General features: G+C 38.1%; 1 protein-coding gene across 5 annotated transcripts in view; it reads left to right on the forward strand.

The window, feature by feature from the left end:
* Positions 1–27685, forward strand: part of LOC126281330 (phosphatidylinositol phosphatase PTPRQ-like) — a 410186-nt gene that overhangs the window by 288256 nt on the left and 94245 nt on the right. For all 5 annotated transcript variants that reach the window (XM_049980191.1, XM_049980192.1, XM_049980188.1 and 2 more), the window contains one exon: positions 27015–27137. In XM_049980191.1, coding sequence (XP_049836148.1) covers positions 27015–27137 — 123 coding nt within the window. The remainder of the gene's footprint in view (positions 1–27014; positions 27138–27685) is intronic.

Consider the following 27685-nt stretch of genomic DNA (forward strand, 5'->3'; position numbering starts at 1 on the left):
GAGTGTTTGTCATCTAATTCTGATGAAGGTCTTACTAGCCAAAGGCTGTATTTCTGAAAGTCTTTTTGTTGTGCCCATGTGTGACTCAGCATCTTTGCTATATGGTGAGTAGCAACTTTTCTTTTCACAATATTATTACATTGACTTTCCATATTTTTATATATTTTATCCTTTAGAGTGGTTGTCTTTTTGCTGAGTGTTGATGTTAATTGTCAGTGGAGGTGGTTAGAAGCAAAGAACTGTAATTTACAAAACTGATCATTTGGAAACATGGGCACCATAATGTAGTGGAAGGATATAGGTGTATGAATTGATTTGAGCTGCTTGCTAGTGGTTGTCCTGAAGAACTGTTTAACAAAAAATATTTTCTTTTTTGGCTGCAAGAGATGCAAGTCCACATACATCTCTTTAGCTCCAAATGTTTTGTAAACTATTGTGGTCAGGTGATTTGATACATAATAATCTGGCATATCAGAAGTTGTTCTTGCATTCAAAGCCTTAAAACAGAAGGATGGAAGAAGGTGAACATATTAAGAAGAATGGAAATATGAACAGACAGACAGTGGAAGTGCTAGTAGTGATGGTTTGATGTAGCATGTGCAATAACTTTCCCAGTCTGTAACAACCCTCATTGCTTTTAATGTTAATTTAGGGGGAAGAACAAGAATGAAAACATTATTAAGTTCTTGATGATATCATAAATCACACCCCACTGAAGAGCACTGGCCAGAAATTCCCCATTTCAGGCCATTCCTATATAGAGGATTTTATGAGTCTACCATCAATGATGACATGAATTTTGACAATCAAAACAAGGATACCCGAACTCAGCAATAATGATGTTAAATATGCTGTCACAAATGCCTATAACAGCACAGAACCTGCAGCGGTTACTTTCATTTGTGCCTTCAATTTACCAACCATTCTATAAAGACATCTGTTTCCAAACAATAAAGGAGACCACCAGGAAGTGGAGGGGAAAGCACACAAGCTGCTAAAGAAGTAGTGTCTTCTGATGATGCTACAATAGACATTTCACAGAGCAGGAGCAGTTCATTCTACAGACCAGAGGGGCCTGGCCCCACCAGAAATTTTGTGATATATTTTTTTGTTTTATATCAGACAGTTTGAGTATGACATGACTGTAGTGTAGTATGACTGACAGAAACCCAACATAATCAGAGCAATTTCTCTGTTGCACACAAACACAAAGTGTATCATTCTGCAGTGACAAACTAATTTCTCTTTCCCCATCACATTCATTCAAAGCCAAGAGCCAGTGACAGGTGACCTGTAGCCCCACACTCCCTCCACACACCTGGTACACAGTCACAGTGGTGCAATAAAATTGTTTCCCCTTCTCCACCTCGCCACTCACTGAAGTATAGCTGTGAGCAAGCAAACATGGGGTCAGTGGAAAGACCACCAAATATGAACCCCTGTTTTTTTGAACCCCAGCCATGTTGTGGAGCCAGCAGCAGATTTCCCTTCCTTCTCCCACACCCCCAGATCCTAAAACTGCAGTCACAGTGACATGACCAAGCTGTTTCTCTGTCTCCACTTCAGCCCTTGCCCTAGTGCAGCTTAACGCCACCTTGAGTGGGTCTTATGGATGGGCCGCCTAATCCATACTCCTCTTTCCCTACAATAAAGACTTTATTTGCTCATGCCATATTTTGGATATTTCCACTGACTGGAAATATCCAAAGTATGCAGCTTATGGTTGTTTCCCACTTACAAACAGCTACCACTGAATGAATGACAAAATGCTGCTGAATTCAGCCTTTTACATAGGTAAATGATGTGAATCGACCAGTTTAGATTCTTGTTAATATGGAATCCCAGGAATTAGGAAGACTCCACTCTCAATATTTCCTTGCAACTGCATTTTATTTCAACATTTTCCCATTTTTATTTGCTATTCTAAACTGAATGAACTGAGTCGTAATAACATCGAGGGACAGATAATTTTAAGTGAACCAATCTAGAGCTTCTTTGAACATAGTGATCACAGTATTCACTAGACTCCATCTGGGCAATTTGTCAATCCAGTCATTGTGATGCCTGCAGATACTGTGAAATGTTCTTTTTGTCACACACAATGGCAAGTCATTGGTAAAGATTAAGAAAAGTAAGGGACCAAGTGCTAAGCCCTGTGGTACTCCACATTTCACTGTGCCCCAGTGGAGCAGGCAGGTGCTACAGTGCCACTACAGAATTATTCAATACTACCTTCTGTCATCTAGGTATGACTCGAGCTGCATCCCTGCTTTACCATTTAAGGTGTAGTACTCAGCCTGCATAAATAGAATTTTGTGATCTACACAGTCAAATGCTTTAGATAGATCACATGATTCTGTAGAATAAATACATTCTTCATCTTAGCTGCAATGTTGCAGAAGATCATGCCATAAGATAGGACTGGATGAAAGTATGCTAGTAATCTTGTCTGCAGATCAACACAGTGAGAGAGGCATCTGAGTGTAAAGCCAGGTAAACTGAGCTTTATGATTAACTTACCCACATGCTGTTGACACCTACACTTATAACTGGTACATTGGGTAGGACCCTATGCCATACACTTCACAGTGGTTTGCACAGTGTAGATGTAGATGTAGAACTAGGACAGAAAGTATCAAGAACTGCAAAGCTGAGTACCCGGAGTAGTATTGTTGTATAATCTCTAAAGTATTATTTATGTAGAGAAGTTTTGAGCTTTCCATTATTTTAGTATAATTGCTAAAGTATTATTTATATAGAGAAGTTGTGAGCTTTCCATTATTTTGGGGGGATAAAAATAAAAAATAATTGCATTGCTACATTTCATTAAAAAGTTTGTTTATTTCTTGCTTGTGCATAAAATGCAAATTAACCAAATCTCAGTTTTTACCATCATGGCAGTTAATCACATACAGGAAACAGCACCTCTTGTGAAAATATTTGACCTGTAACATTTAGCTAATCCAGAAACGTCCACAGATTTCTTCTGTAAATTATGTACCAGTATCATAGTCAGTAACTTTTTTTACTAAATGAAACTACAAAAAGTGTCCTAATTGCAATTTTTCATTGAGCAGTGACCCATAAATATCATTTCCAGGGGGAAAGGGGGGGGCAGTGGTGGTGGAACCCACATGTCACATTTGACAGGTGAAGTGAAAACAGCTGCAGAGAAGTAAGAAACAGTTGCCAGTGTAAAGAGAGAAATAGTTGACAGTTGGAAGATTGAGTATGGTTTTTTTATCTTGAGTGCTGTGAAGCTACTAGTTTGCATAAACACATGGGTAGCCTTTGGCACTATAGCAGTTATACCTATTACTCATCAATCATGAAGAGCCCGCATCTCGTTGTCATGCGGTAGCGTTCTCGCTTCCCACGCCCGGTTTCCCGGGCTCGATTCCCAGTGGGGTGAGGGATTTTCTCTGCCTCGTGATGGCCGGGTGTTGTGTGATGTGCTTAGGTTAGTTAGGTTTAAGTAGTTCTAAGTTCTAGGGGACTGATGACCATAGATGTTAAGTCCCATAGTGCTCAGAGCCATTTGAACCATTTGAATCCTGAAGACAGAGAGACTGTTTTTGAAACTCAGAGTTGATCTACCAGTAGCCCAGGTAAAAGTAAAACAGTTGAAAGCCGCATTTGGTGAAATTTAGGAATAGGACAGATGATTGGACTATGGTGAAACCTGCCAGATGAGGCAAAAGGTTCAACAGATGCATCAATACATTTGCTAAACACCACAAAGTCAAGTGTGATAATGACAATAGAAATTTTTGTTACACTTTCAAAATTAAGCAGGAGGCAGGTCTGAGATATAAAATTAAAGTTATTGGAATCTCAGCCAAGTGATATAAGTTCCCTTTCCAATTGACAAGGTATATGTAAGTCTTACTTTAAGCTCAAGGACATATTTCATATGTTTATAATGTCACAAAATTTTATATAAACAAAGGTGAAAGATATATTTGTTTTTCAAGTGGCAGTATAAATTAACAGTCATTAGCAGAGTGATAGAATCAATTATAGTCATGGTATTGCTGTTAATAATAGCTGGGCTAGGCTGTATGCCACAAGAAAGTAGTTTACCTCTTGAATGATTACAGAGAATTAGGATGCATGTGACAACACATCATGGTATAATGTATGTCAATACATTGCTAGTTCTAACTTTGTTCTCGTAAGTTATAGAACTAATTAAAGGAAATATTTTTCTCTCCAAAGGAAAAGAGCATTGATAATGAGTGCTTTCACTGATCAAATATTAAATGCTCTGAATAACCGGACATCACCCATTGGTATTTTTTGTGATCTCTCAAAGGCCTTTGACTGTGTAAATCATGGAATTCTTTTAGATAAGCCGAATCATTATGGTTTGAGGGGGCAGTGCACAAATGGTTTAATTCATACTTAACTGGAAGAATGCAGAAAGTTGAAATAAGTGGTTCATGTAATGTTAATACAACAGCTGATTCCTCAAACTAGGGGGCTATCAAGCACGGGGTCCCACAAGGTTCGGTCTTAGGTCCTTTACTGTTCTTGATATACATTAATGACTTGCCATTCCATATTGATGAAGATGCAAAGTTAGTTCTTTTTGCTGATGATACAGGTATAGTAATAACATCCAAAAACCAAGAACTAAGTGATGTAATTGTAAATGATGTTTTTCACAAAATTATTAAGTAGTTCTCAGCAAACGGACTCTCTTTAAATTTTGATAAAACATAGTATATACAGTTCCTTACAGTAAATGGCACAACTCCAGTAATAAATATAGACTTTGAACAGAAGTCTGTAGCTAAGGCAGAATTTTCAAAATTTTTAGGTGTGTCCATTGATGAGAGGTTAAAATGTAAGCAACACATTGATGGTCTGCTGAAACGTCTGAGTTCGGCTACGTATGCTATTAGGGTTATTGCAAATTTTGGTGATAAGACTCTCAGTAAATTATCTAACTATGCCTACTTTCATTCACTGCTTTCGTATGGTATCATATTCTGGGGTAATTCATCGTTGAGTAGAAAAGTATTCATTGCTCAAAAACGTGTAATCAGAATAATTGCTGGAGCCCACCCACGGTCATCTTGCAGACATCTATTTAAGGATCTAGGGATCCTCACAGTAACCTCACAGTATATATGAAATTTGTTGTTAATAATCCAGCCCAGTTCAAAAGTAATAGCAGTGTGCATAGCTATAACACCAGGAGAAAGGATGATCTTCACTATGCAGGGTTAAATCTGACTTTTGCACAGAAGGGGGTAAATTATGCTGACACAAAAGTCTTTGGTCACCTACCAAACAGCATCAAAAGCCTGACAGATAGTCAACCAACATTTAAAAATAAATTAAAAGAATTTCTAGATGACAACTCCTTCTACTCATTGGCTGAATTTTTAGATATAAATTAAGGGAGGGAAAAAAACTAACTTAAGCATTAGTGTCATGCAATATTTTGTGTAGTGTAATATCTTGTACAGACATCTTTCATTAACCTGACACGTTCCACATCATTACGAAGTGTCGTATTCATGATCTATGGAACAAGTATTAATCTAATCTAATCTAATCTGGTTACGGAGAGCCATGTTGCATGTAACAGTATATTATTGTATTAAGTATAAGTGCAAGATATTACAAGCAGCAGTGCATATGGATAAACTTTTGTAAGCTTGAGAATACATTGACAATGGGTGATTAAAAAGAATTATATTCCATGTAACAATATATCATTGTATTAAGTCTAGATACATCTGATTAAACAAAATGACTATAGCGTGCATCACATCAAATGAAACAGTAATTGTTAGTCTTTCAGACATCTAATTTCATGGAAAAATTAAGTCAGTTTTCAACTGCTGAAATACATCAAGACATAATGACTTTACCATTCGCAGCATCAAATGTCCTTACTTATTTATAAGTCAAACTCATACCTCAGAGTAACAGAATTTCATTTTTTTTTCATTTCATGTATTATCATCCTTTTCATCATTTACATGATATAGGAATTGTCATATATATATATATATATATATATATATATATATATATATATATATATATATATATATATATATATATTAAAAATAAAGATTCCAAGACTTACCAAGCGGGAAAGCGCCGGCAGACAGGCACATGAACAAAACACACAAACACACACACAGAATTACAAGCTTTCGCAACTGGCAGTTGCTTCGTCAGGAAGGAAGGAAGGAGAGGGAAAAATGAAAGGGTGTGGGTTTTAAGGGAGAGGGTAAGGAGTCATTCCAATCCCGGGAGCGGAAAGACTTCCCTTAGGGGAAAAAAAGGACAGGTATACACTCGCACACACACACACACATATCCATCCGCACATACACAGACACAAGCAGACATATTTCTGCTTGTGTCTGTGTATGTGCGGATGGATATGTGTGTGTGTGTGTGCGAGTATATACCTGTCCTTTTTTTCCCCTAAGGGAAGTCTTTCCGCTCCCGGGATTGGAATGACTCCTTACCCTCTCCCTTAAAACCCACACCCTTTCATTTTTCCCTCTCCTTCCTTCCTTCCTGACGAAGCAACTGCCAGTTGCGAAAGCTTGTAATTCTGTGTGTGTGTTTGTGTGTTTTGTTCATGTGCCTGTCTGCCGGCGCTTTCCCGCTTGGTAAGTCTTGGAATCTTTATTTTTAATATATTTTTCCCATGTGGAAGTTTCTTTCTGTTTTATATATATATATATATATATATATATATATATATATATATATATATATATATATATATATATATATATAACTTTTTCGAGAACACATATTACGCATAATGTTAGAGTTAAAGGAGTATAACTGAGACACACAACTGACAACGAGAACAACATGATATTTACAATACAACTATCAGTTAGTGATTTAAGGATTCAAAATATTCCTCTATGCTATAAAAACATTTATTTATCATAAACTTTTTAAATTATGACTTAAATTTTCCTTCATCTTCTGCAACCCTGATGTAGAATGGCAGGGCATTATAAAGCTTTATTCCATAGTGGCTCACATGTTTTTGAGTTTTTGTTTTTCTTGTTCTTTCTACATGCAGATTCTAACAGATACATATATTGTAGTCATGAAGATATGAATTTACATGTAAACTAGTTAAGTGTGTTCTTGTATGCAGTATGCTTTGTAATATGCACAAAGATGGTAAAACCACTGTTGCACACACTTCAGAACCTTTTCAGCTGTCATGAATAAGGATTTACTGTCATCACTTATAATTATGCTTGCATCATCTGCAAATAACATACTTTTTTATGATCTGTTGGGCCTTTCAGTGTCATTTATATAGATTGGGAATAATATGGGGCCAAGAACACTAGCCTGAGGGACACCTACTGCCACTTTCTTAGCATCAGAAACCCACTTTATTTTTTGATTATTCTGAGATGAGGTGAGTTCCACAACCTGAGTTCTATCTTGGAGATAGGATTCAAACCATTTCCTCCCAATTTCTCTGATGCCTATTGCCTCCAGTTTGTCAAGGGGAATTTGATGATCTACTGTATAGAAGGCCTTGGTAAGATCTAGGTTGATTCCTTCCACACATTTGTTATTGTCTAAATTTTTAATAATTTCTTCCGTATATGCCTGTATAGCTGTTTCTGTGCAGTAACCTGTACAAAAACCATGTTGATTACAATTTAGAAGATTGAACATGTCAAGGTAGCTTATGAATCGAATTTTCATCAGTTTTTCAAAAAATTTTGATAAAGGTGGAAGGAGGGAGATAGGTGTACAGTTTTCTACCTTATGTATATCCCCATTTTTGAATAATGGTTTAACCTTAGAAATTTTCAGCCTTTGGGGGAACACACCTTCACTGAATGATAAATTGGCAATATGTACCAGTGGTTCCACGAATTGACATGAACATTTCAGGTCAGGAAACCACAAGGATGGATAGAAGGATTTGCCCACAACAACTGTCAAAGGCATCATGTTCTCGTAGCTTAGGTGTAGCCATTCCAAATTTTGACAATTTTCCTGTGTTAACTGTAAGTCAACATGGTCTTATGTATCTGTAGAGTTCAGTATACATTGGTAAATTGAGTATCAGCAGGTTACTTCCAGAACACATAGTGCTCAACAACTAGTTGTCAGATTTCTCATTGGTCATCACCACATTTGACATAATGCAGGATCATCAGATCCGACAGCTCGGAAAACTGGGCATAGGTAAGGTAAATTCCAACACAGGTTAAGGCAAAGGGTAATGTACCACTCATTTCATATGAATGGGTCAAAATTAGGAGTAAAATGGTTAGTTCAGTCATTCTAAAGGTATGATAAATATATATTTCTTCTAAACTTATGTATTAATGAATCAACTACACTTCAACTGAATGTAGATGTCTGCAAGAACCTTAACTATACCATGAATACAAACCCCCAATCTCTAGTTTTTCCTTTGCTACTCATTTCATATGAATCATTAGTGGTCATCAGTGTATTTTCAATAAGATAATGGAGAAATTTAACCAGTTTTCATATCAGATTGTAAGCTAACATTTGTCAATGGAAATCTCAAGTTATAATGCCTAGAAAAACGATTGACTTGTTGAAACATACAGCAGTATTGAACTCAAACATTTTGTATCACATGAAGTTAATAGCGGAACTGTTTTTTTTTTCAGATTTGTGTAGAAATTGTCACAAAAAACACCTCGTATCTATACTAAGGAGATAGCATGACATACAGAGATACCAGACATGTAACAAACATCATCCTTATCTTGTAGTACTAAGATGGCAAAAGAATAATTAAATAAGACTATCAATGGTTGATCATAATAGTCATTGAAGCAGTAGAAATAACATGAAATTAAAGCTGTGTGGATCTCTAATCCTGAGAATCAGAAAAACATCTGTCTCAATAACTATCTCCAACATAAAATTTTATTTTCTTCATGCTACACAGATGGAACCATTCAAGTAATACAAACATAATAAATTTCTTTCTGATAAATGTTCCTTTGCTAATTACACAGTAGATCTAATACGTGTTAAGGACAAGATCATGACATCGAGTATTTTCATACTTGATAATAAATCAAAGTCTATCCAGAGACTTTCACATAATAGGTATAGTAGCAGGACAAACCAAATAAGAACACATATATAAGACTACAAACAGTCTAACCTAATTGTAATCACATACCAGATATAAAGTGATAGATTTTCACTATAACTGTACAGATATCTTAAGTAAACTTCACACCAACTCTAAACATTTCCTCAACTTTTCACAAAATCATCAGTACAATGAGAGTATTATATCCAAAATGTAATGTAACAGAACTTCATTATAATTGCACAGACATAATAAGTAAATATCTCACCACTCTCCTCAAAATTCATACTCTGGTTGTATTATTAAAAAACATTATTAAACCTGCCCAAAGTTTGTACTCATATCCAGATAACCAGAAAAGGGCAGCTGGCTTAGTATGAGATACATGCACCAGTTTCTGTTGGCATCCAGTCTCTAATTATTTGTCCAAAACAGAAAGTGGAAGAGGGTCAGTTTGTACAGAAAAGTAAGAGAAAATGTGACTTGAAAAAGAAAGAGTCTCACCAGCTTGGAGCCTTGGGTTTGCCACCCCCAAATTGCAAAAAGAGCTTGCAACCTCCTGAGGAAAATTTCATTATAATGATTTAAGGTTGTCATCATTTGAAACAGCATCTCTTCTTACTGTCCTCACACAATTGTTATCCTTGTCAATACATGTTTCATCAGAATTCATAGCTCTGATAGATTCACACAGTATTTTTGAAGATCACCTTTCTGATATTTAATATCCATACCACACAAACAGTGTACATTGAAGGACCATATACTAAATTACTATGTTCATATTTTAGTGGTACACAGTAGCAAATTACTGCATGACGAATCGTAATAAGAAAAATGGATATCATTTTGTTGTTGTTAAAATACTGGTTTCTAAAAAAATTGAAATTGGCGTTGTTTTGTTCTTCCACACTCTAAGCTAAGTGCCTGGTCAAGATATAGTCTTGTGTCTTACAAATTGCACACTGTATTCTCTAGGATAGTAGAAGGATCCAAACTGCTCTTACTAACAAGATAGGATAGTAAAAGGGGAGTGATTCCAGAAAATAAATATGGAGTCACTGGCTGGGGCAAGGCACTATATGCCACATGGTGTATCTATGAAAGTACCACAAATCCCCTACCTGTTAAATTTCACCACAAAACTACTGAAAAATGTTTCTGAGAGGATGTTCACCCCCAGATTTTGCCTTGACTATACAGTCCACAGAATGTATTTTCAACTATTTCAAATCACTATTTAATTCATAATTTATGATGGACATTAAAAATATATATATATATATATAATCAAATATTCTGTGATAACAAATATAAAAATAAATTTCCTCTTATTGGTTATTTCACTTTCACTGGGTTAAAGTACTCACTGTTGAGTTTGCTAAAGTATACAGTATGATCTTGACTATGTAAAGTAAGATGTATAACAAATAAATTTCCAATGGTGTGTCAAATATCAAAGAACAAATATCATGATGCTAAATAGCTGATTAAGGTTGTCTGCACAATTTCAGCTGTCTCACGTTCCTAAGTCCAAGTAACAAAAAATTCAAATGGTCCTACATAAAAATCAAACAACCCCCAATCTATGCCAGGTAAAAGCATACACAAATGTTCAAATATACTCTTTCCAACCCCCACTCTATGAATAGACAAAATATAGGTAAAAATATGCAAATATTCACACTACAAAAGAAATATGAATATAAACTACAAAAAATATTTTACAGTATTAGCTTCAAATAGGTAAAGTTATCCGATTTCTCACTTCTCAGTGTTTGAATTTGCAAAAAGCACTGGACATTAATTGAGCTTTTTATGAGTTGTAATTTCCTTTCAGTTAGTGTTTTTTATTATTATTGGGTCAGAATATTCATAACATGTCTTAACAAGGTGTACAGCATGGGTTTGTCTGTGTGGCATAGAGTATATATTCTTCAACACAAGTTTACTATTTGCTGGTTGTTTATTCGGTTTTGTAGTACTTTCATTAACTGGGTTATTGTTTTCACAAAACTCCCTCAATTCTGACTGCAAGCTACTGATTTCAACACACACACTCCCTTCCTCCACTATTTCTACACCTTCACTGATTGAATTACTATTAGGTACTTCTTCCAAATTTCCAAAACAACTTTCCTTTCCTAAATGCACATTTTGACAAATTTCATTTATGATTTCAAACTTTTGATCACCATACTGACATTTGCTACTATGGTCACTAATTACACTTAATACTTTATAGCTAATTAGATTTTCTTTTCCATTTTCACCAACACATTCAGACACAACATCACTTACACTTAATACTTTATAGCTAATTAGATTTTCTTTTCCATTTTCACCAACACATTCAGACACAACATCACTGACATTGACTGGCAGCATTAATCTATCAGGCACTGCTCTACTGGTTTCTAACTCATTACTCGAACACACTTCAGAATTTCCAGAATCATTCAGCATCAAATCATGAACTTTAACTTATAAATATAGCATCCCATTAAATTCTGTAAGCAACATATCATCATCATCATCATCATCATCATCAGAAACATTATCATCACACTTAATATTATTTTTAACACCAAACTCATTTCTCTCTTCACACAGTTCTTCAGCAACCTCAACACTGTGACTACTCTGTTCTACCACATCCATGCAATTGCTGGCTACATATTCATTTAACCGCAGGCAGCATACAAAGCTGACTTACAAAATCAATAATCAGATCATTAATTTTCAGTCCAAATATGAGACAGTCACACAAGTTGTACCCCAGGGCTCAATTTTGGGCCCTTTCCTTTTCCTAGTGTACATAAATGATATAGAGCAACCTATCAACTCCCAATTGGTAACCTATGCAGATGATACCTCACTGTTATTTCTTGGTAAACAAAATGATGAGTTAATGTTGGTAGCAACTGAGGGACTACGTCAAATAACTACTTATTTCCAAGGTCAAGGTTTGAAAGTTAATATCAGTAAATCTCAGTTATTGCCATTTAAACTTACAAATTCACACCAAACCTCTATCAGTAACATAGGTGGAATTGAAGTAGTGGACACAGAAGGCTGCAGATTTCTAGGTATTCATCTTGATGAAAATCTAAGATGGGTAAACCATATCAAATTTTTGTGCAATAAAATCAGCAGTTCATTACATCTAATCAGCCAGTTATCAAAAGTAGTTCCACATCAGACATTAAAAACAATTTATTATGGAACCATTTTTGCACAGATTAATTACAGGATAGAGATATGGGGTTGTGCTGCCAACATACATATGAACAGAATATTAACCCTACAGAAAAGAGCAATCAGAATTATCCATGGATATAGAGATTCATGCAGGGAAATCTTTGTTCATCATAAATACCTCACAGTCTACTCACTGTATCTTCACAAATTAATTATATTTTTTGTGACACATCAAAACAAAGCAACAAAGTGCTATGATATGCATGCCTATAATACAAGAAATAAAGACTGCTACTACAGACAAAGAACAAAATTAAAAACAACAGACCATGGTCCATGCATTAGTAGTCAAATATTGTACAACAGATTAACGAGCTCTATAAGGTGCCACAAAGGGAACTGAAATATTTCTTCATTGACAAGTGTTTATATTCTTTAAGTGAATATTAATATTAAACTAAAATAAATTATTGTATGTATATATACACTCCTGGAAATGGAAAAAAGAACACATTGACACCGGTGTGTCAGACCCACCATACTTGCTCCGGACACTGTGAGAGGGCTGTGCAAGCAATGATCACACGCACGGCACAGCGGACACACCACGAACCGCGGTGTTGGCCGTCGAATGGCGCTAGCTGCGCAGCATTTGTGCACCGCCGCCGTCAGTGTCAGCCAGTTTGCCGTGGCATACGGAGCTCCATCGCAGTCTTTAACACTGGTAGCATGCCGCGACAGCGTGGACGTGAACTGAATGTGCAGTTGACGGACTTTGAGTGAGGGCGTATAGTGGCCATGCGGGAGGCCGGGTGGATGTACCGCCGAATTGCTCAACACGTGGTGCGTGAGGTCTCCACAGTACATCGATGTTGTCGCGAGTGTTCGGCGGAAGGTGCACTTGCCCGTCGACCTGGGACTGGACCGCAGCGATGCACGGATGCACGCCAAGACCGTAGGATCCTACGCAGTGCCGTAGGGGACCGCACCGCCACTTCCCAGCAAATTAAGGACACTGTTGCTCCTGGGGTATCGGCGAGGACCATTCGCAACCATCTCCATGAAGCTGGGCTACGGTCCCACACACCGTTAGGCCGTCTTCCGCTCATGCCCCAACATCGTGCAGCCCGCCTCCAGTGGTGTCGCGACAGGCGTGAATGGAGGGACGAATGGAGACATGTCATCTTCAGCGATGAGAGTCGCTTCTGCCTTGGTGCCAATGATGGTCGTTTGCGTGTTTGGCGCCGTGCAGGTGAGCGCCACAATCAGGACTGCATACGACCAAGGCACACAGGGCCAACACTCGGCATCATGGTGTGGGGAGCGATCTCCTACACTGGCCGTACACCTCTGGTGATCGTCGAGGGGACACTGAATAGTGCACGGTACATCCAAACCGTCATCGAACCCATCGTTCTACCATTCCTAGACCGGCAAGGGAACTTGCTGTTCCAACAGGACAATGCACGTCCGCATGTATCCCGTGCCACCCAACGTGCTCTACAAGGTGTAAGTCAACTACCCTGGCCAGCAAGATCTCCGGATCTGTCCCCCATTGAGCGCGTTTAGGACTGGATGAAGCGTCGTCTCACGCGGTCTGCACGTCCAGCACGAACGCTGGTCCAACTGAGGCGCCAGGTGGCAATGGCAGCATGGCAAGCCGTTCCACAGGACTACATCCAGCATCTCTACGATCGTCTCCATGGGAGAATAGCAGCCTGCATTGCTGCGAAAGGTGGATATACACTGTACTAGTGCCGACATTGCGCATGCTCTGTTGCCTGTGTCTATGTGCCTGTGGTTCTGTCAGTGTGATCATGTGATGTATCTGACCCCAGGAATGTGTCAATAAAGTTTCCCCTTCCTGGGACAATGAATTCACAGTGTTCTTATTTCAATTTCCAGGAGTATATATATATATATATATAAAACAGAAAGAAACTTCCACATGGGAAAAATATATTAAAAACAAAGATTCCAAGACTTACCAAGCGGGAAAGCGCCGGCAGACAGGCACATGAACAAAACACACAAACACACACACACACACACATATATATATATATATATATATAGTTGTGTAAAATCTGAATATTTGTAATAGGTGCGATTTAACACCCAATATTGTGCCTTATTAGGTACAATGGTACATTTGTATCATATATATGTAATCACGTATGTGTATATGACTGTACTAAGCTTGTAAAAAAATGGTATGACGTTTGCAAAAGACACCAGTTGGTGCCTCCACGCAAAAAAAAAAAAAATAAATAAATAAAATAAATAAAAAAATAAAATAAAATAAAATAAATAAATAAATAAATAAAAATAAATCCTCAGTTTTCTTTGTATTGTCTACTGGAATTACATCTGCAATTACATTGTCATTCTCATTTCCATTGCCAAGCACATGAACATCAGCTATCACACATACAGCACCAGTATCAGCTTTTTCACTCATTTCACTGTCACTCAACATTCTCACTCACCCATACTGTTTTCAACGCTATCAATAGCTACTACTGCATTAATACTGTCAAAGAAATTTGTCAAAACGTTTTCTTCTAATTTTAATTCAGATTTTCTTCTACTTTTTTGTTTATTTTTGTTCCCAGATAAAAAAAATTCTCAAAATGCCCTATCAAACTTTATTTTGTTTACTTCAGATTTTATACTGAGTACAAAATTTTGGTATGTCCTATTTCTTCTATCTCTTCCCCTTCTCAAATTACCATAGTGTGCCTCATTATAATCCCTATATTTATTTGCCCCACTTCGCCAGGCTCCGAAACAGACAGGTCTTACTTTACCAGTCCATTTCTTCTGTTTTTGAAATTGTTACTATTGTTTCCCTGATTTTGTCCGCACTGCCTATTTCTTGGTTCAGAATTCCTATTCTCTCGTCTCTGCCTATCATTTCTCTGTCCATTTCTTATGTCATTATTTCTGAATCTACTGTTAAAATGATCATTGAAAGCTCTGTTATTGATATTCCTGCTATCATCTGGTCTGTTACTATATCTGTCATATCTCTCCCATGCCAAATCCAATTTATCTATATATCTAAGAAACTGTTCTATAGTGTCATAAGGTCAGTAGATAGGACTCCACTGTGCCCTGTGTGGTAATCTACATTTTAATGCACCTCTCTGGATCATCTTGTCCAGTGGTTTATCAAGATGCTCCAAAGTTCATAATTGTTGTTCACAAAAGGTTATCATTCATCCACTACCCATTTTGAAATTTGACCCATTCAAAAATTCTGACTTAATTCTGGCTTGTTTAGTTTCTGACCACAGTTTGTTCATGAAAGCTCATTCTACCTCAGTAAACGACATTTCAGGTTTGATTGCTTAGTTTGCCCATGACAAAGCCTCCCTATCCAATTTTTTTTAATTTAATTTTCAATCTATCCCTCATTTTATTTTTGAAGTTATCTTTAATTTGTCACATGAAATCAACTGTATGTACATTTCCCACCCCTGAAAATGTTTTTATGTTGACATTGTTCCAATCAACTGTATGTATATTTCCCACCCCTGAACATGTTTTTCTGTTGACATTGTTCCACAATGGAATCATCAATTTCTTGGGATTTAGATTTGAAGTTTATAATTTTGCCCAAACAAATGCCTACATCTTCTTTCAATTCTGCAAAATTCTCATTTGCGAGTTGTATACTTTGGTCTGTTTCTGAGATTTTCTTTATGAAATCTTTGTTGAACTTTTTCAATTGTAACACATCTACAGTAGCAACGTTTTCGGAATTTTCCATGGAATCTAGCCTCTCTTCAAAATTTTGGTGTTCCTGTTTCAAGGTAACAATTTCCCCTTCAATAGTTGACACATTTCTGGTATTCTCGGCTACTTTTACCTGACACCTCTCTAAACTCTCTTTTGTCTCGCAGATTTGTGTCTAATTTTTTATCGATAGAATCAAGCTTTTAGTCAAAAAAAGTTTTATGTTGATCAAACGATTTTCCAGTTGTCTTTTGCTGTTCTTCCATTGATTTTTTTTTTGTCCTTCAATTAACAGAACTAACCAATCTAATGCTGGTACATTTGATTCAAATCCACAAAAATGTGAACATACACTACTGTGGTCACTATACTCTCCAATTTCATTATCCTGTTTAACTACATTATTATCAGTAATATCTAAGATATTTTGCTTGTTTCAATTAGCCTCCCCATTATCGTCAACTTCCCTATCCATATTAACAATTGCAGTCAAAATTTCCCACACATAAACTATTAAATAAATTTTGTACTCACAGTTAGTTCTCCAAGTTGCATTTTCACATAAGTATCATTAAGACCTTTATAGTGTTACGCACTTTCTTCGTTGTTCAGTTATAAAAAATATGGAATAATATTTCAACAAGTGAATTAACTCTGAAACAAAGTACAAGATTTGTTTACAGAATTACACTGCATCCCAACTCCTCCACTTTTAAAACATAACTTATTCTTAGGTTAAACATTTATATTGTGGTTTTTGTGTACTCATCCTTTCTGAAAATCTGTCGCAACCAAAGTCCTAAGTTCTTAGTAACTGTAAAATTTTAAGTTTGGAAAAGTTAAGTTAAAAATCAATGTTTTATTATGTTTCAAATTATTTATTATACTTTGAAAACAAAAGTAAAATATTATTACAAAGGCAAACAATAATTACAATACAGAAGGAGCAGCTAGATGCTCACTGCTCAAAAACCAAAACCAGACTGATTTCCTTATGCCAATATGGCTACCCCTATATGTATAATCCAAACAATCCTGAACAATCCATGGCATTGTTATAAAGGATTTTTTAATAAAATTACAGTCAAAACTCTCATCCTACACTCAGGTATCAAATGTTAACAATACACTTGTTATATTTACTAAATACAGAAGATTAATACCATATAAAATGTTCCTACCAATTAATGGACTTCTACACATTAGCGTAATTAAGATTCCATAATTTTTTCTTCATGACTTTTCCACAAGTACATATTTGCATACAACTCTATTCCAGAAATTACTGTTTATGTTTAAAATTTATGTGTTTAAATGGGTTTCGATTAGACTGTTACATTTCATGCTGCAACTCTGCTAGCTATAGTCTAGATGTCTCCAACAGCTTCACTGATGTGGAGACTATAAATAAAAGTGTGTAGAGAATATGAGGAATTCAGGAACAAACTAAAAAGACCAGGGAAGAAGTGGAAGCTAATGTTAGTAGTAGTTGGAGGGTTAAATAGACCAGGTAGATCCACCAAGTAAGGAGTAGTCATGAGAGGGGAATGTATTAAAAACTGACATTAATCTTGATCACTGTATTTATTAATCTTATACAGCCTTTCACATTTCAGCCTTACACCATTGTCAAAGCTGAAAATATCCATAACACACTCAGTTTGCTCTCAGATTTCAAGTAATGTAGCTCGATACATTGTACCAATATTTAACAAATGTATTTTCATTTTATCTAAGAATGTGTAATGGATATTTTGGGCCCTTGAGAATGACATAACACTGAAATGTGAAAGGCAGTACAAGATTGATAAATAAAGTGGACATGACTAATATCAGTTTTTGAGTGCATTAGAAACATTTGCAACATCTCACAAAACATTTATGGAGATTGGTACTGAGAGAGGAATATCAGAACTAGTTTAGAACTGCTTGGACAGTGCCTACCAATTAACTAGTATTTTTAATCCAAATCCAGGGCTCAGCCGTCACCTGTGGTTTAGGTTCTTTGGGAAAAAGTCCCGATAATAAATCATATACTGGTCACTGGAGGTGCCAAGAAATTTTGTACCATAACCTACACAATTGAGGATGACATGATGTACATCACTGGAAATGCTTTTCACACAAATGTGAAGGTTGTGTCACTCTTTGAGTCATGTGGCAAGCACTGGATAAAGTGTTATGGTGTATGTGTAAATCCAGAGCTTCATGATTAATGCATCTCTCCTCACATGATCACACCACATACACCAGGGTCTAGTTCTGAGCGTTTCCAGTAACAGGTTATGTGTACCTCTAATTTCCAAGGCCATTCAGTGTAACCAGAACATAGTTTGTTTAATCCATGTAATTTTCAATATTTTCTCATGGCCTCTTTGTGGGAAAAGTCTTCTGGAAAACAGCTAAATAACTACTGACTCAATAGCTACAATAAATGACGAAACAAAGAATGGCAGCGTAGACAGGATGAAGCTTATTAATCATAACATATTTGGATTCTTCCATCAAAACACAAGAAGCTTTCTCAATAATAAAAATGAGTTTTTCGTATCAATAATTGATACTGAAAAATCGTAGCATTTCTAAAGTTGTGCTATATGTCGAGTCTTGTACCAGAGGAATCAAGGGAGATGATGATGTTTGATGGCTGGTATCCTCTTTCTACAGTACAAATGCACATATGCATTTACAGGGTTATTTATTTACATGACCAGGTAGCTACTTATGTTTTGCTACATATGTTGTGGTACAAGCTCTTCCATAATAGTTCACATTAGCCGCACTGCTGGTGGAGTACGAGTCCCACTATGTGATGAATGAGAGATGCCAAACTTGGAGTGTGAGTTGGTGCACCAGTGACTGAGTAGTTGAGCTAGTGACTGAGACTGAGCTAGTGACTAAGATTGGGGCTGAAATCTCTGGTGATCTAAATACTTTCAGTCAAGAGGGCATTGGTGCATGTTGTTTGCCAGTCTGTCTTTGGCCTATCTCCTGACAGGCATGCTTGATCCAGTGGCTACTATCGACCTTCTTGCTACACCTTTGCCAACCGGTGTGCTGGCAACAGCTTACACCAGCTCACTATGCACAACATGCCGTGGTCACCAGATATGGTGTCTCGGGAGAGAGATAACGTGGATTGTCCAGTTATACAGTAATTATCATTTAGTTATACCAAAAATTGTCCACCCAGAAATGTGCATAGGTATAGGTGCATGGATTTTAAGAATGTTGTGACAGTTCTGGAGCACTGAATAAATGTTAACCCCTTTTAGTTTTGAAGTCTGGCTTGGTAATTTACCTTTTCTCCCAATGATGTACAACAATGCTGACATGGCTGCAGCTGCTATTCTCTCTTTGTGTTGACTTCATCTCTGAAAAGCTCCATTTAAAAATGTGAGCCCTTGTCACATCAGGAGAAGGAAATTAGGATGTAGCACAGTAGTAGAATGAAAACTTGTCACTTCTGCATATTATAACTTTTAGTTAACAAAATATTGAGACAAGCATCTTTCTCACTCCAGCTCAAAAGATTGACAGACACTGGGATTGATGAAACAAGAACATCAAACGAGGTACACAAGAAAAATGATAGTTTTCATCAAATTTCTTTTGACTTACTGAGATATTCATACCTCCCTACATTATCTTTGCCATACAGTGATCTTGCAAATATTTATTTATATGTTTAGGCCTTTGAAGAACCTACACAATTTGGAAGTCACAAAAATTGAATAGCTTCACTGAGATGGATGCAAATTAGTTTCGTTTCCGTAGGTATACATGATGAAAGGGGGAGTAGCTGTATAAGTAAAAGATGGATTAAGACTCCACAACATAAAGCTCACTGGAAACTGCATTGAACAATAACTTGAGGTAGCAATGAATGGTGCAAACATTGACTGCATGTGCATTGTGGAGCATTAGTGCAGAAGTTTTGAACTAAGTAGCTTTAATATTCAGCTATATAAGTAGGCAAGTCAGTATTGTAGAAAAATGCCAGAAACAGAGGTGTATGTATCCTTATTGAATCAAGTATCAGGTCCAAAAAAGGTGTTCAGCAGAATCATTGAGTGTGGAAAACCATTTTGAAGCAGCAGCTATACAGCTGTATGAAATACAGGGAAAAGCTGTAGTCATAGCAATATACAGACCACCTGCTGTGGATACAGACCTCAACTTTTGCAGCATTGGCCGCTTCAGGTCCCATCTACGTTGTGCCAACCCCTGTCTGACATTACATCCATGCCAGCTGCTCTGTGTGCTTTTGACCTTTAATACGACACTCATAGAGACTGGATGCATTGAGTTGATTGACAGAGCCTCTGCATTGTCGCTATTCTGTACTGACCTTCCAACAGTATATTTCACTCTATGCAAGTGCTTGATGTCTGCCCAAGGTATCACCAATGATGATGCAAGGTTTATCATCTTACTCAGCCACCTCGACAATGATGTGGACATAATCAGCAGCCTATTCCCAGCAGCACCCACTCATGACAAGTATGAGATAACTATGGCTTTGCTGCTCTGGCACCTCTCATGCTCTCCATAGTGGCAACCACATTTAGGTATGCATGAAAAAACCCTCAGAGACAACCCAGCATCCTCACTCTGGTGACACCTACAGATGAAGGTTGATCCTATACTGATGACTGACCACATGCTCTGGGCACTTTGGCTATTGAAACTTCCCACACACATCCAGAATGCAATGCTGTCACAAAGGATGACCACCTTGATGCCAGACTTCACGTTGCTGACCGAATTCACATCCTGGGGCAGCATCATACTCTCGTCAACAGCTACTCTGACATCAGTAAGGCCATCACCCTACTCGGCTATGAGGCAAGCAAGGCTAAATGACTACTGCTGAGCCAGCCTGACCTCCCCGACTCACTGCCGTTTGCCACTATTGCCTCCACTCTGCACAGCCATGACACATTCGAGGTCAGCCAACTCTGGCCAGTCCAACCAGCACCCCGTCCCACCACTACGCTGCGCAACCTTCACATTACCAACAGAAAAAATCACTGAATGATACAAGGGATACGCTTACCTCCTCAGCTGACCAGATTCCCCCATGGCACTGTTTACAAACAGATGCCACTTCAGAGAACAATGCCATCAGCATGCACCCCTTAAACTGTTGGTTTCATAGTAGATTTGTACAGGAGGCTAGTAGCTGCAGAGCACTTTGTGCTTACCCAGACAAGTACATTGGCCTTCCGTTGGTGCACCAGACTGTTCTACAACCTTAATTAACCATACCTGCACAGTTCTACCACCTCACATGGTCTTTCCAACAGCTCACGCATATTTGTTTATGATCACCTGATGATGCAACTTATTATCTCATCGACATGGGTGCTGGCATCAGCTCCCCCCCCCCCCCCCCCCCCCCAGCATCTCAAGCACCAACTTCTTTCTTGCTATCATCACACCAATTCTGTGCCACAAAAAACACTGTCGTTGTGGTCGCCAACACCGCCTCAGTCACTTTGGACTTGGGGCCAGAGAGTCATTGCACCTTCCTCATCAGCAAGATGGTCAAGCTGGTCCTGGAGTCAGACATTCTGCATCACTATCATCTGCTTCCTGACCTCACCTACAGATTATTATTACCGCATGATGATCACCATTCAGTCACTGGAGTTCTCATCAAAGTTCTCCTTGAACATTCCTGTCCACCTACCACCTCTTCATTTTTCAGAGATACACCACTGGACCTCCTCCTAAAGTGCTCAGCACTCTTCAGTGAATTTTGATCTTTGATGTCCAACAATTCTTACTACACATTAAAAATGACATCAAGACAAGCATAAATGAGGATCTTCAGCAGCACATTACTGATACTACAGCATCACTTCACGCTGCCAAGCACAAACTTGATGCCCTACAACATTCATGACCACCATGGCAGATGTCTGTCAGTTTGGAGGACACCTACATACTTTCAGAGCTTATCTCTGAGGAATCTGAACAGAGTAGTGAAGTGCTGTAGCCAACTTCAGTGCACGATTCTGACAGTGTACCCACTGCTCTGCCTAGTGATCCTGCTCTACAACGCAGTGTGTTTTTGGCCACTACATGCACCCTACTATCAGACCACATGCAGTTTGTGCTGTTCATTGTATAACATTACACCTGGCCTGCCTGTCTAGTGTAGATCTCAATGCATACCTCCGACAAACATAGAGTGGCAAAGGCCACCATGGACAAACTAATGGGGGCAGGCATTATCCACCCATCGAACAATTCCTGGGCATCCCCTACAAATCATGGTGCCTATCTGGTGACTCAGTGACACAATGACCAAATTATTATAGATATTTATCCATTCCTTAACTTCCAGGAAATCACTCAAATGTTAGCTGGCTCCAAAATATTCAGCATTATTGACTGTAGAACAGCATACCTCCAGATTTCCAAAGTGGAAGAGGACATACTGAAGACAGGGATCACTACATCTTTCAAACTCTTGGAGATTTTGTACATGCCTTACAGACTAAAAAACACTGTACAAATATAGCAATGTTTTTTGATGAAGTTTTGTTCAGTCTACCATTTTGTTATGCATACAAAGATGACGTCCTTGTATTCTCACCATCTGCAGAAGAGCACGAGGCTCACATACAACAAGTCCTCAACAGACTAGCTGCCTATGGGGTCGTTATTAATGCAGACAAATGTCAGTTATGGTAAGCCTACATGACATTTGTCAGCTTTCACGTAGATGCCTCAGTCATCCACTCAACACAAGAGAAGACCAACCAAATGTGACTCTTGCACCACCCTCCACCTACAGAGTGTTAGGTAGATTTTTAGATGTCATAAACTTCCACAGGAGACACATTCCACACACAGCTGAGATTTTCTTCCCTTTGACCAAAGTCCTGTGTGGGAAGAATACTGTGAGAAAGCACTGCCTTGTGTGGACTCGTGTAGTGTGCTTTTTTATAAAATCGAGGATGACTTGCTGCATGCAGCTACACTGACTCATCCATCTCCCAAAACCCACCTTACGTAACAGCAGGTATGAGTGACCATGCTATCAGTGCCATGTTTCAACAGGAGATAAGTGACATTCCCCAGCGTCCATGGTTTCTCTCTTGTAAACTTTCAGATGCAAGTGGTCAGCCTTTGACTGTGAGCTACTCACCATCTAGAGGCTGGTCAATACTTTCTGGCTGACACAATATGCATCCAGCCTGAGGGCCCCTCCCCCAGGCATTTTTGATACCTTGATTTCATTTCACAGTTCACAACTGACATGTGCTATGTCAAACATGCTGACAAAATTCTCACAGATGACTTGTCGCAGATCGCATCTTCTTCTGCACAGCTCAATCATGAGCAGATCGCCAAGGTGCAAGACTCACATCAAGATGAACAGAACCTACTTCATGACCCAGACACAGGCCTCAAACTTGAGCAACTTACCTTTCCTGGCTTCACCAAACCAGTTTGGTGTGATGTGTCCTGTGACTGGGTTTGATGACTCACCCCGAAAACTTTTCAAAAACAAATCTTCGATCTCATTGATGATCTTGGACACCCTGGGGTATGGCCCTCTGTAAATTTAGTGACAGAATGATTCACGTGGTCCCAAATATGGAAAGACTGTGTCACATGGACCAGAACGTGCATCCCATGCTAAGAGAGCAAAATAGGCCACCACACTCAGCGCCCCTAGACAAATTTCCGATCCCTAAGGGGTGGTTCCAACACATGAACATGGACATAATAAGACCACTTCCAGTCTCAGATGGACAGCATTACATTGTATCACTGATTTATGGAGTTATGTGGTAGGTCAAGGCCGCACATACTGATGATATATCCACAGAGACTGTTGCCAAAGTTTTTGTCAACAAGTGGATCACACATTTCAGCTGCTCTTTGTCACTCACTGCCAACCGGGGCAGACAATATTGAATGAACTGTGTCATATTTGTGGCTGCCACCTTTTCCATACCGCTGCATGTCAACCGCAGTCAAACAGTCTCATTGAAAGATCTTCTCTGCTTGTTGCTTAGTGTCCACACCATCCATAACAAAGATCTTGAATCATCTTTAGCCGAGATCCTGTATGACAAGACATTATCTCTTCCTGCTGATAATGTCAATACAGGCTACATTTCCCACTAACCATGACCTGCCAGATTTCATTGCCTGTATCAGACACCACATACAGAATCTGCATATACCCTCCTCTCCACCCACCACCCCCACCCCCACCACCACCCCTCCTTTGAAACCAGCCCTGCACCTGCCATATACAGGCCCTCAGAAAGTAATTACTCTTGACATGAACACATTTGACATCATGATTGGCAGCCAACAATGAAGAGTATCTGTTAATAGACTGAAGCCAGCTTGGTGTGTTGCAGAATGATCTCCACATCTGCCATTTAGCCCTGCACCCGACCAACAGTCTTTTACCCTTTCACTCAATCTCTTCACCTTCCTACCCTAGGATATATCTGTGATGCTCGTCAATGAAATTTGGTCATCTTTATGCATTATGAAGGCAAGAGGTCTGGGGCCAACATGATTTTGCATCATTACCACCACACCTTGCCTATACTGGCTGACATCGACATGGCAGAACTGATGTCCCAACTCACTACCAAGGGCTCCCTCAACATATCTGCCCTGGCTTATGATATGGCTGTCCTAGTCGAGAACAGAACTACACCATTGGCTACTCCATCCTCAATGCTCACTACCAAGGCTGCTACTGATGGCAGTGCACCAGTACCTGCTAAATCCTGCTATGGACACCCCTTCTGCCCTCCTGTCCACCTCAGAGACTACAGGATCTCTGGCATTACTGCAGCTGTTGCCCCACCACAGATCAACACTGACTCCTCACCTTCTCTCAATGTACAATGCTTCTACTTCTCCAGTGCTCTGCTCTATGGGAGGGAGAGGACATGGTGGGGCAGTGGGATCTCGATGGTGACATCCCAACAATATATCACCTCTGACTGACAGAATAAACATGGCTGTTCTGTGCAGTAGAGTGGACAATAATATTTATGATGGTGGTTTAGTATGTGTTAAACCTCTGACCAGTATAGACCACGATGTAATTCTGTCCAACAAATTAAGTAAGGATTTGTCTATCACATCACATGTATTGTTTATTATGTATGCACTCCCTATGGTACCACATTTATTACAGCTTCATTGTAATTTTGGTAATATTTCATGGAGGAATAGCAAATAGGTAGAATATTGTACATAGTACACAGTGTCACTTGCACACTGCAATTTTTTTACGAACAGAGGTGGATGCCAATCATTCATTATCAGTTTTCAATTAGTGATGAAGCTGTTTGGTAGTTGACAATCCACAAAAAAGAGCACAGACCAGCAGACATTGCTATATGTGTTATGAAAGATCAGCTGCTAATCTACAGATGCTGAATTGATAGCAGTTCCATAACTACTCTGTGTGCAACCAAAAGACATGACCTGTCCAGTTTTAGGGACTTTTATAAATACAGCTAGTTTTTAAACCCATTCCTGTGCATTTGAGCCTAATCACCAGTGACATGGCCTTATAATGAAGTTGTAAGAAATGTGGTACTAGAGGGGATCTAATATGGGATTTTGTACTTGTTTTAGTTTAATTTATGTCATTAAATGAAGAAAATAAACCATGGTTTCACTAGTTGACCAAATTAAATCCATCCCCTTTGACCAGTCAATGAAGAGACCAATTAAGCAACAATCATATCATTTTAAACTTCAAATTTTCTTCTGTTGCTTTTAGGTAATGTCAGCTATTTACTAGTTTCAGTATAGAGGGCCATTTAAATTGCCTTCATTTATTCAATATGTTTTAGGGGTAGTAAATATTTTATGAGGTGGCAGAATCAAACAGTGGAAAATGAAGCACAGAGTAGCAACAATACAAAATAAGATGGGTTGCTACCAATCACATAACAGGCAAGAACATTTAAAGGACACTTTAAAAAATTCAGAAATGGATTGAAGTTGAATGTGGAATTGATGGAAACTGACTTTGAACAGTTATTTGCCTTTTCTGTGAATGTTTGGATAACTTTCTAACAGCTGTATCTCTGCTGCCATAGAAATTGCACATGTTATGTTGAATGTTTTCTCTGAGTTAGCCTATGCTACCACCACCTAACATAGTTACTAATTACACTATAGGAAATACTGCAAACAGCCACATGTTCTTTGAAATGATCTTATTGTACCATTACTAGTTTTGTGGCTGAGTCCATCATAGAATGGTAGTGTTGATTTCTTTGCAAGTTTTACATTTGTGTCCTAAAATATAACAAAGTTTTTGTGATTGCATAGTTTACAGAAGGTTTTATATTTGCATCCTAAAACGTAACAAAGTTCTTGTGTTTACAAAGATAAGTGTAAAACTATGTAATCACAAAAGATATGTTATACTTTAGGACACAAATGTAAAACTAGCAAAGAAATCAATGCTACTGTCTGATGATGGCCTCAGACTCAAAACTACTAATGGTACAACAAAATCACTTCAAAAAACTTGTGGCTTGTTGTAGTATTTGCTACAGTGTAATTTATGAAAATAACTATGGTGTTCTCTAGCCAAAATGGATAAAATAATATTCACCAATTCTCCTGAAACACCCTTCATATAAACTCAGTGAATATTAAGTTTGATTCTGAAGAAATGAATGGTTTAGGGATAATTTTTCATTGACAGACTGTGTATGTCTCCTATATACAATCCACATAATATTTTCAGTTGTATTTCACTTTAGAGAACTTCTGATCCCTTGGTACAGACATGCTTAACTTTATTATGCATTATCTTTCTGCCATTTTACACTTTCTGATCACTGTAATGCAAACTATTTGCTATTTCATAGGCTTCATTTGTTTCAATATTTATCTTAATATGTCTGTCAAGTACTTACTTATAATAACCAATAGATCTCTTTTTTAGGTTAAATGTCATCAGTATTATCCAAACTTAAGAGAAACAGCAAAATATGGTGACATCAGTGTTAAATGTTCAACAGAGCTACAATTCTCTATATATACATCACGTACAATCATGCTGGAGAAGGTAAATCATGACTTTCATATTATTGTTGTATAATTACTAGCTAGCTGTAATATCACATATGTGATGCAATTCTTTCACCATGTGCGGCACCCTATTCTGTTGCAACAGTATGAGCTCTCTCTGCTGTCACATTTGTTACCCCCCCCTCCCCCTCCCACTTCCTCTAACTCTCTTAGCCCTTCCAGATACTTTGCTTCCTTTCCTCACTTGTTATATTCTTCAGCTGCTTCACCCAAAAGAACTTTCCACTCCAGTTGGTGCACAACCCTGAGAGAATGTAGCTTTATGTGTATATGATACTTTGGGAACTCTGAAAAAGAATACAAATTTGTAAGGTGGGCTGTTGCACTAGCAAGCAACAAAATATGTGCATGTGCAAAATTTCTGTGTACAGTTGTGACTTGCAGGTAGTGAGGAGTCTTAAGGATGTAGAAAACATGTAAAAGCAAAAATAGTTAATATGTGAAACTTCCTAGCAGATTAAAACTGTGTGGTGGACAGGGACTCAAGCCTAGAACCCTTGGAAGCAGGAGAGAGGAACATCTGAC

The sequence above is a fragment of the Schistocerca gregaria genome, chromosome 7, assembly GCF_023897955.1.
Source record: "Schistocerca gregaria isolate iqSchGreg1 chromosome 7, iqSchGreg1.2, whole genome shotgun sequence".
Classification (NCBI taxonomy): domain Eukaryota; kingdom Metazoa; phylum Arthropoda; class Insecta; order Orthoptera; family Acrididae; genus Schistocerca; species Schistocerca gregaria.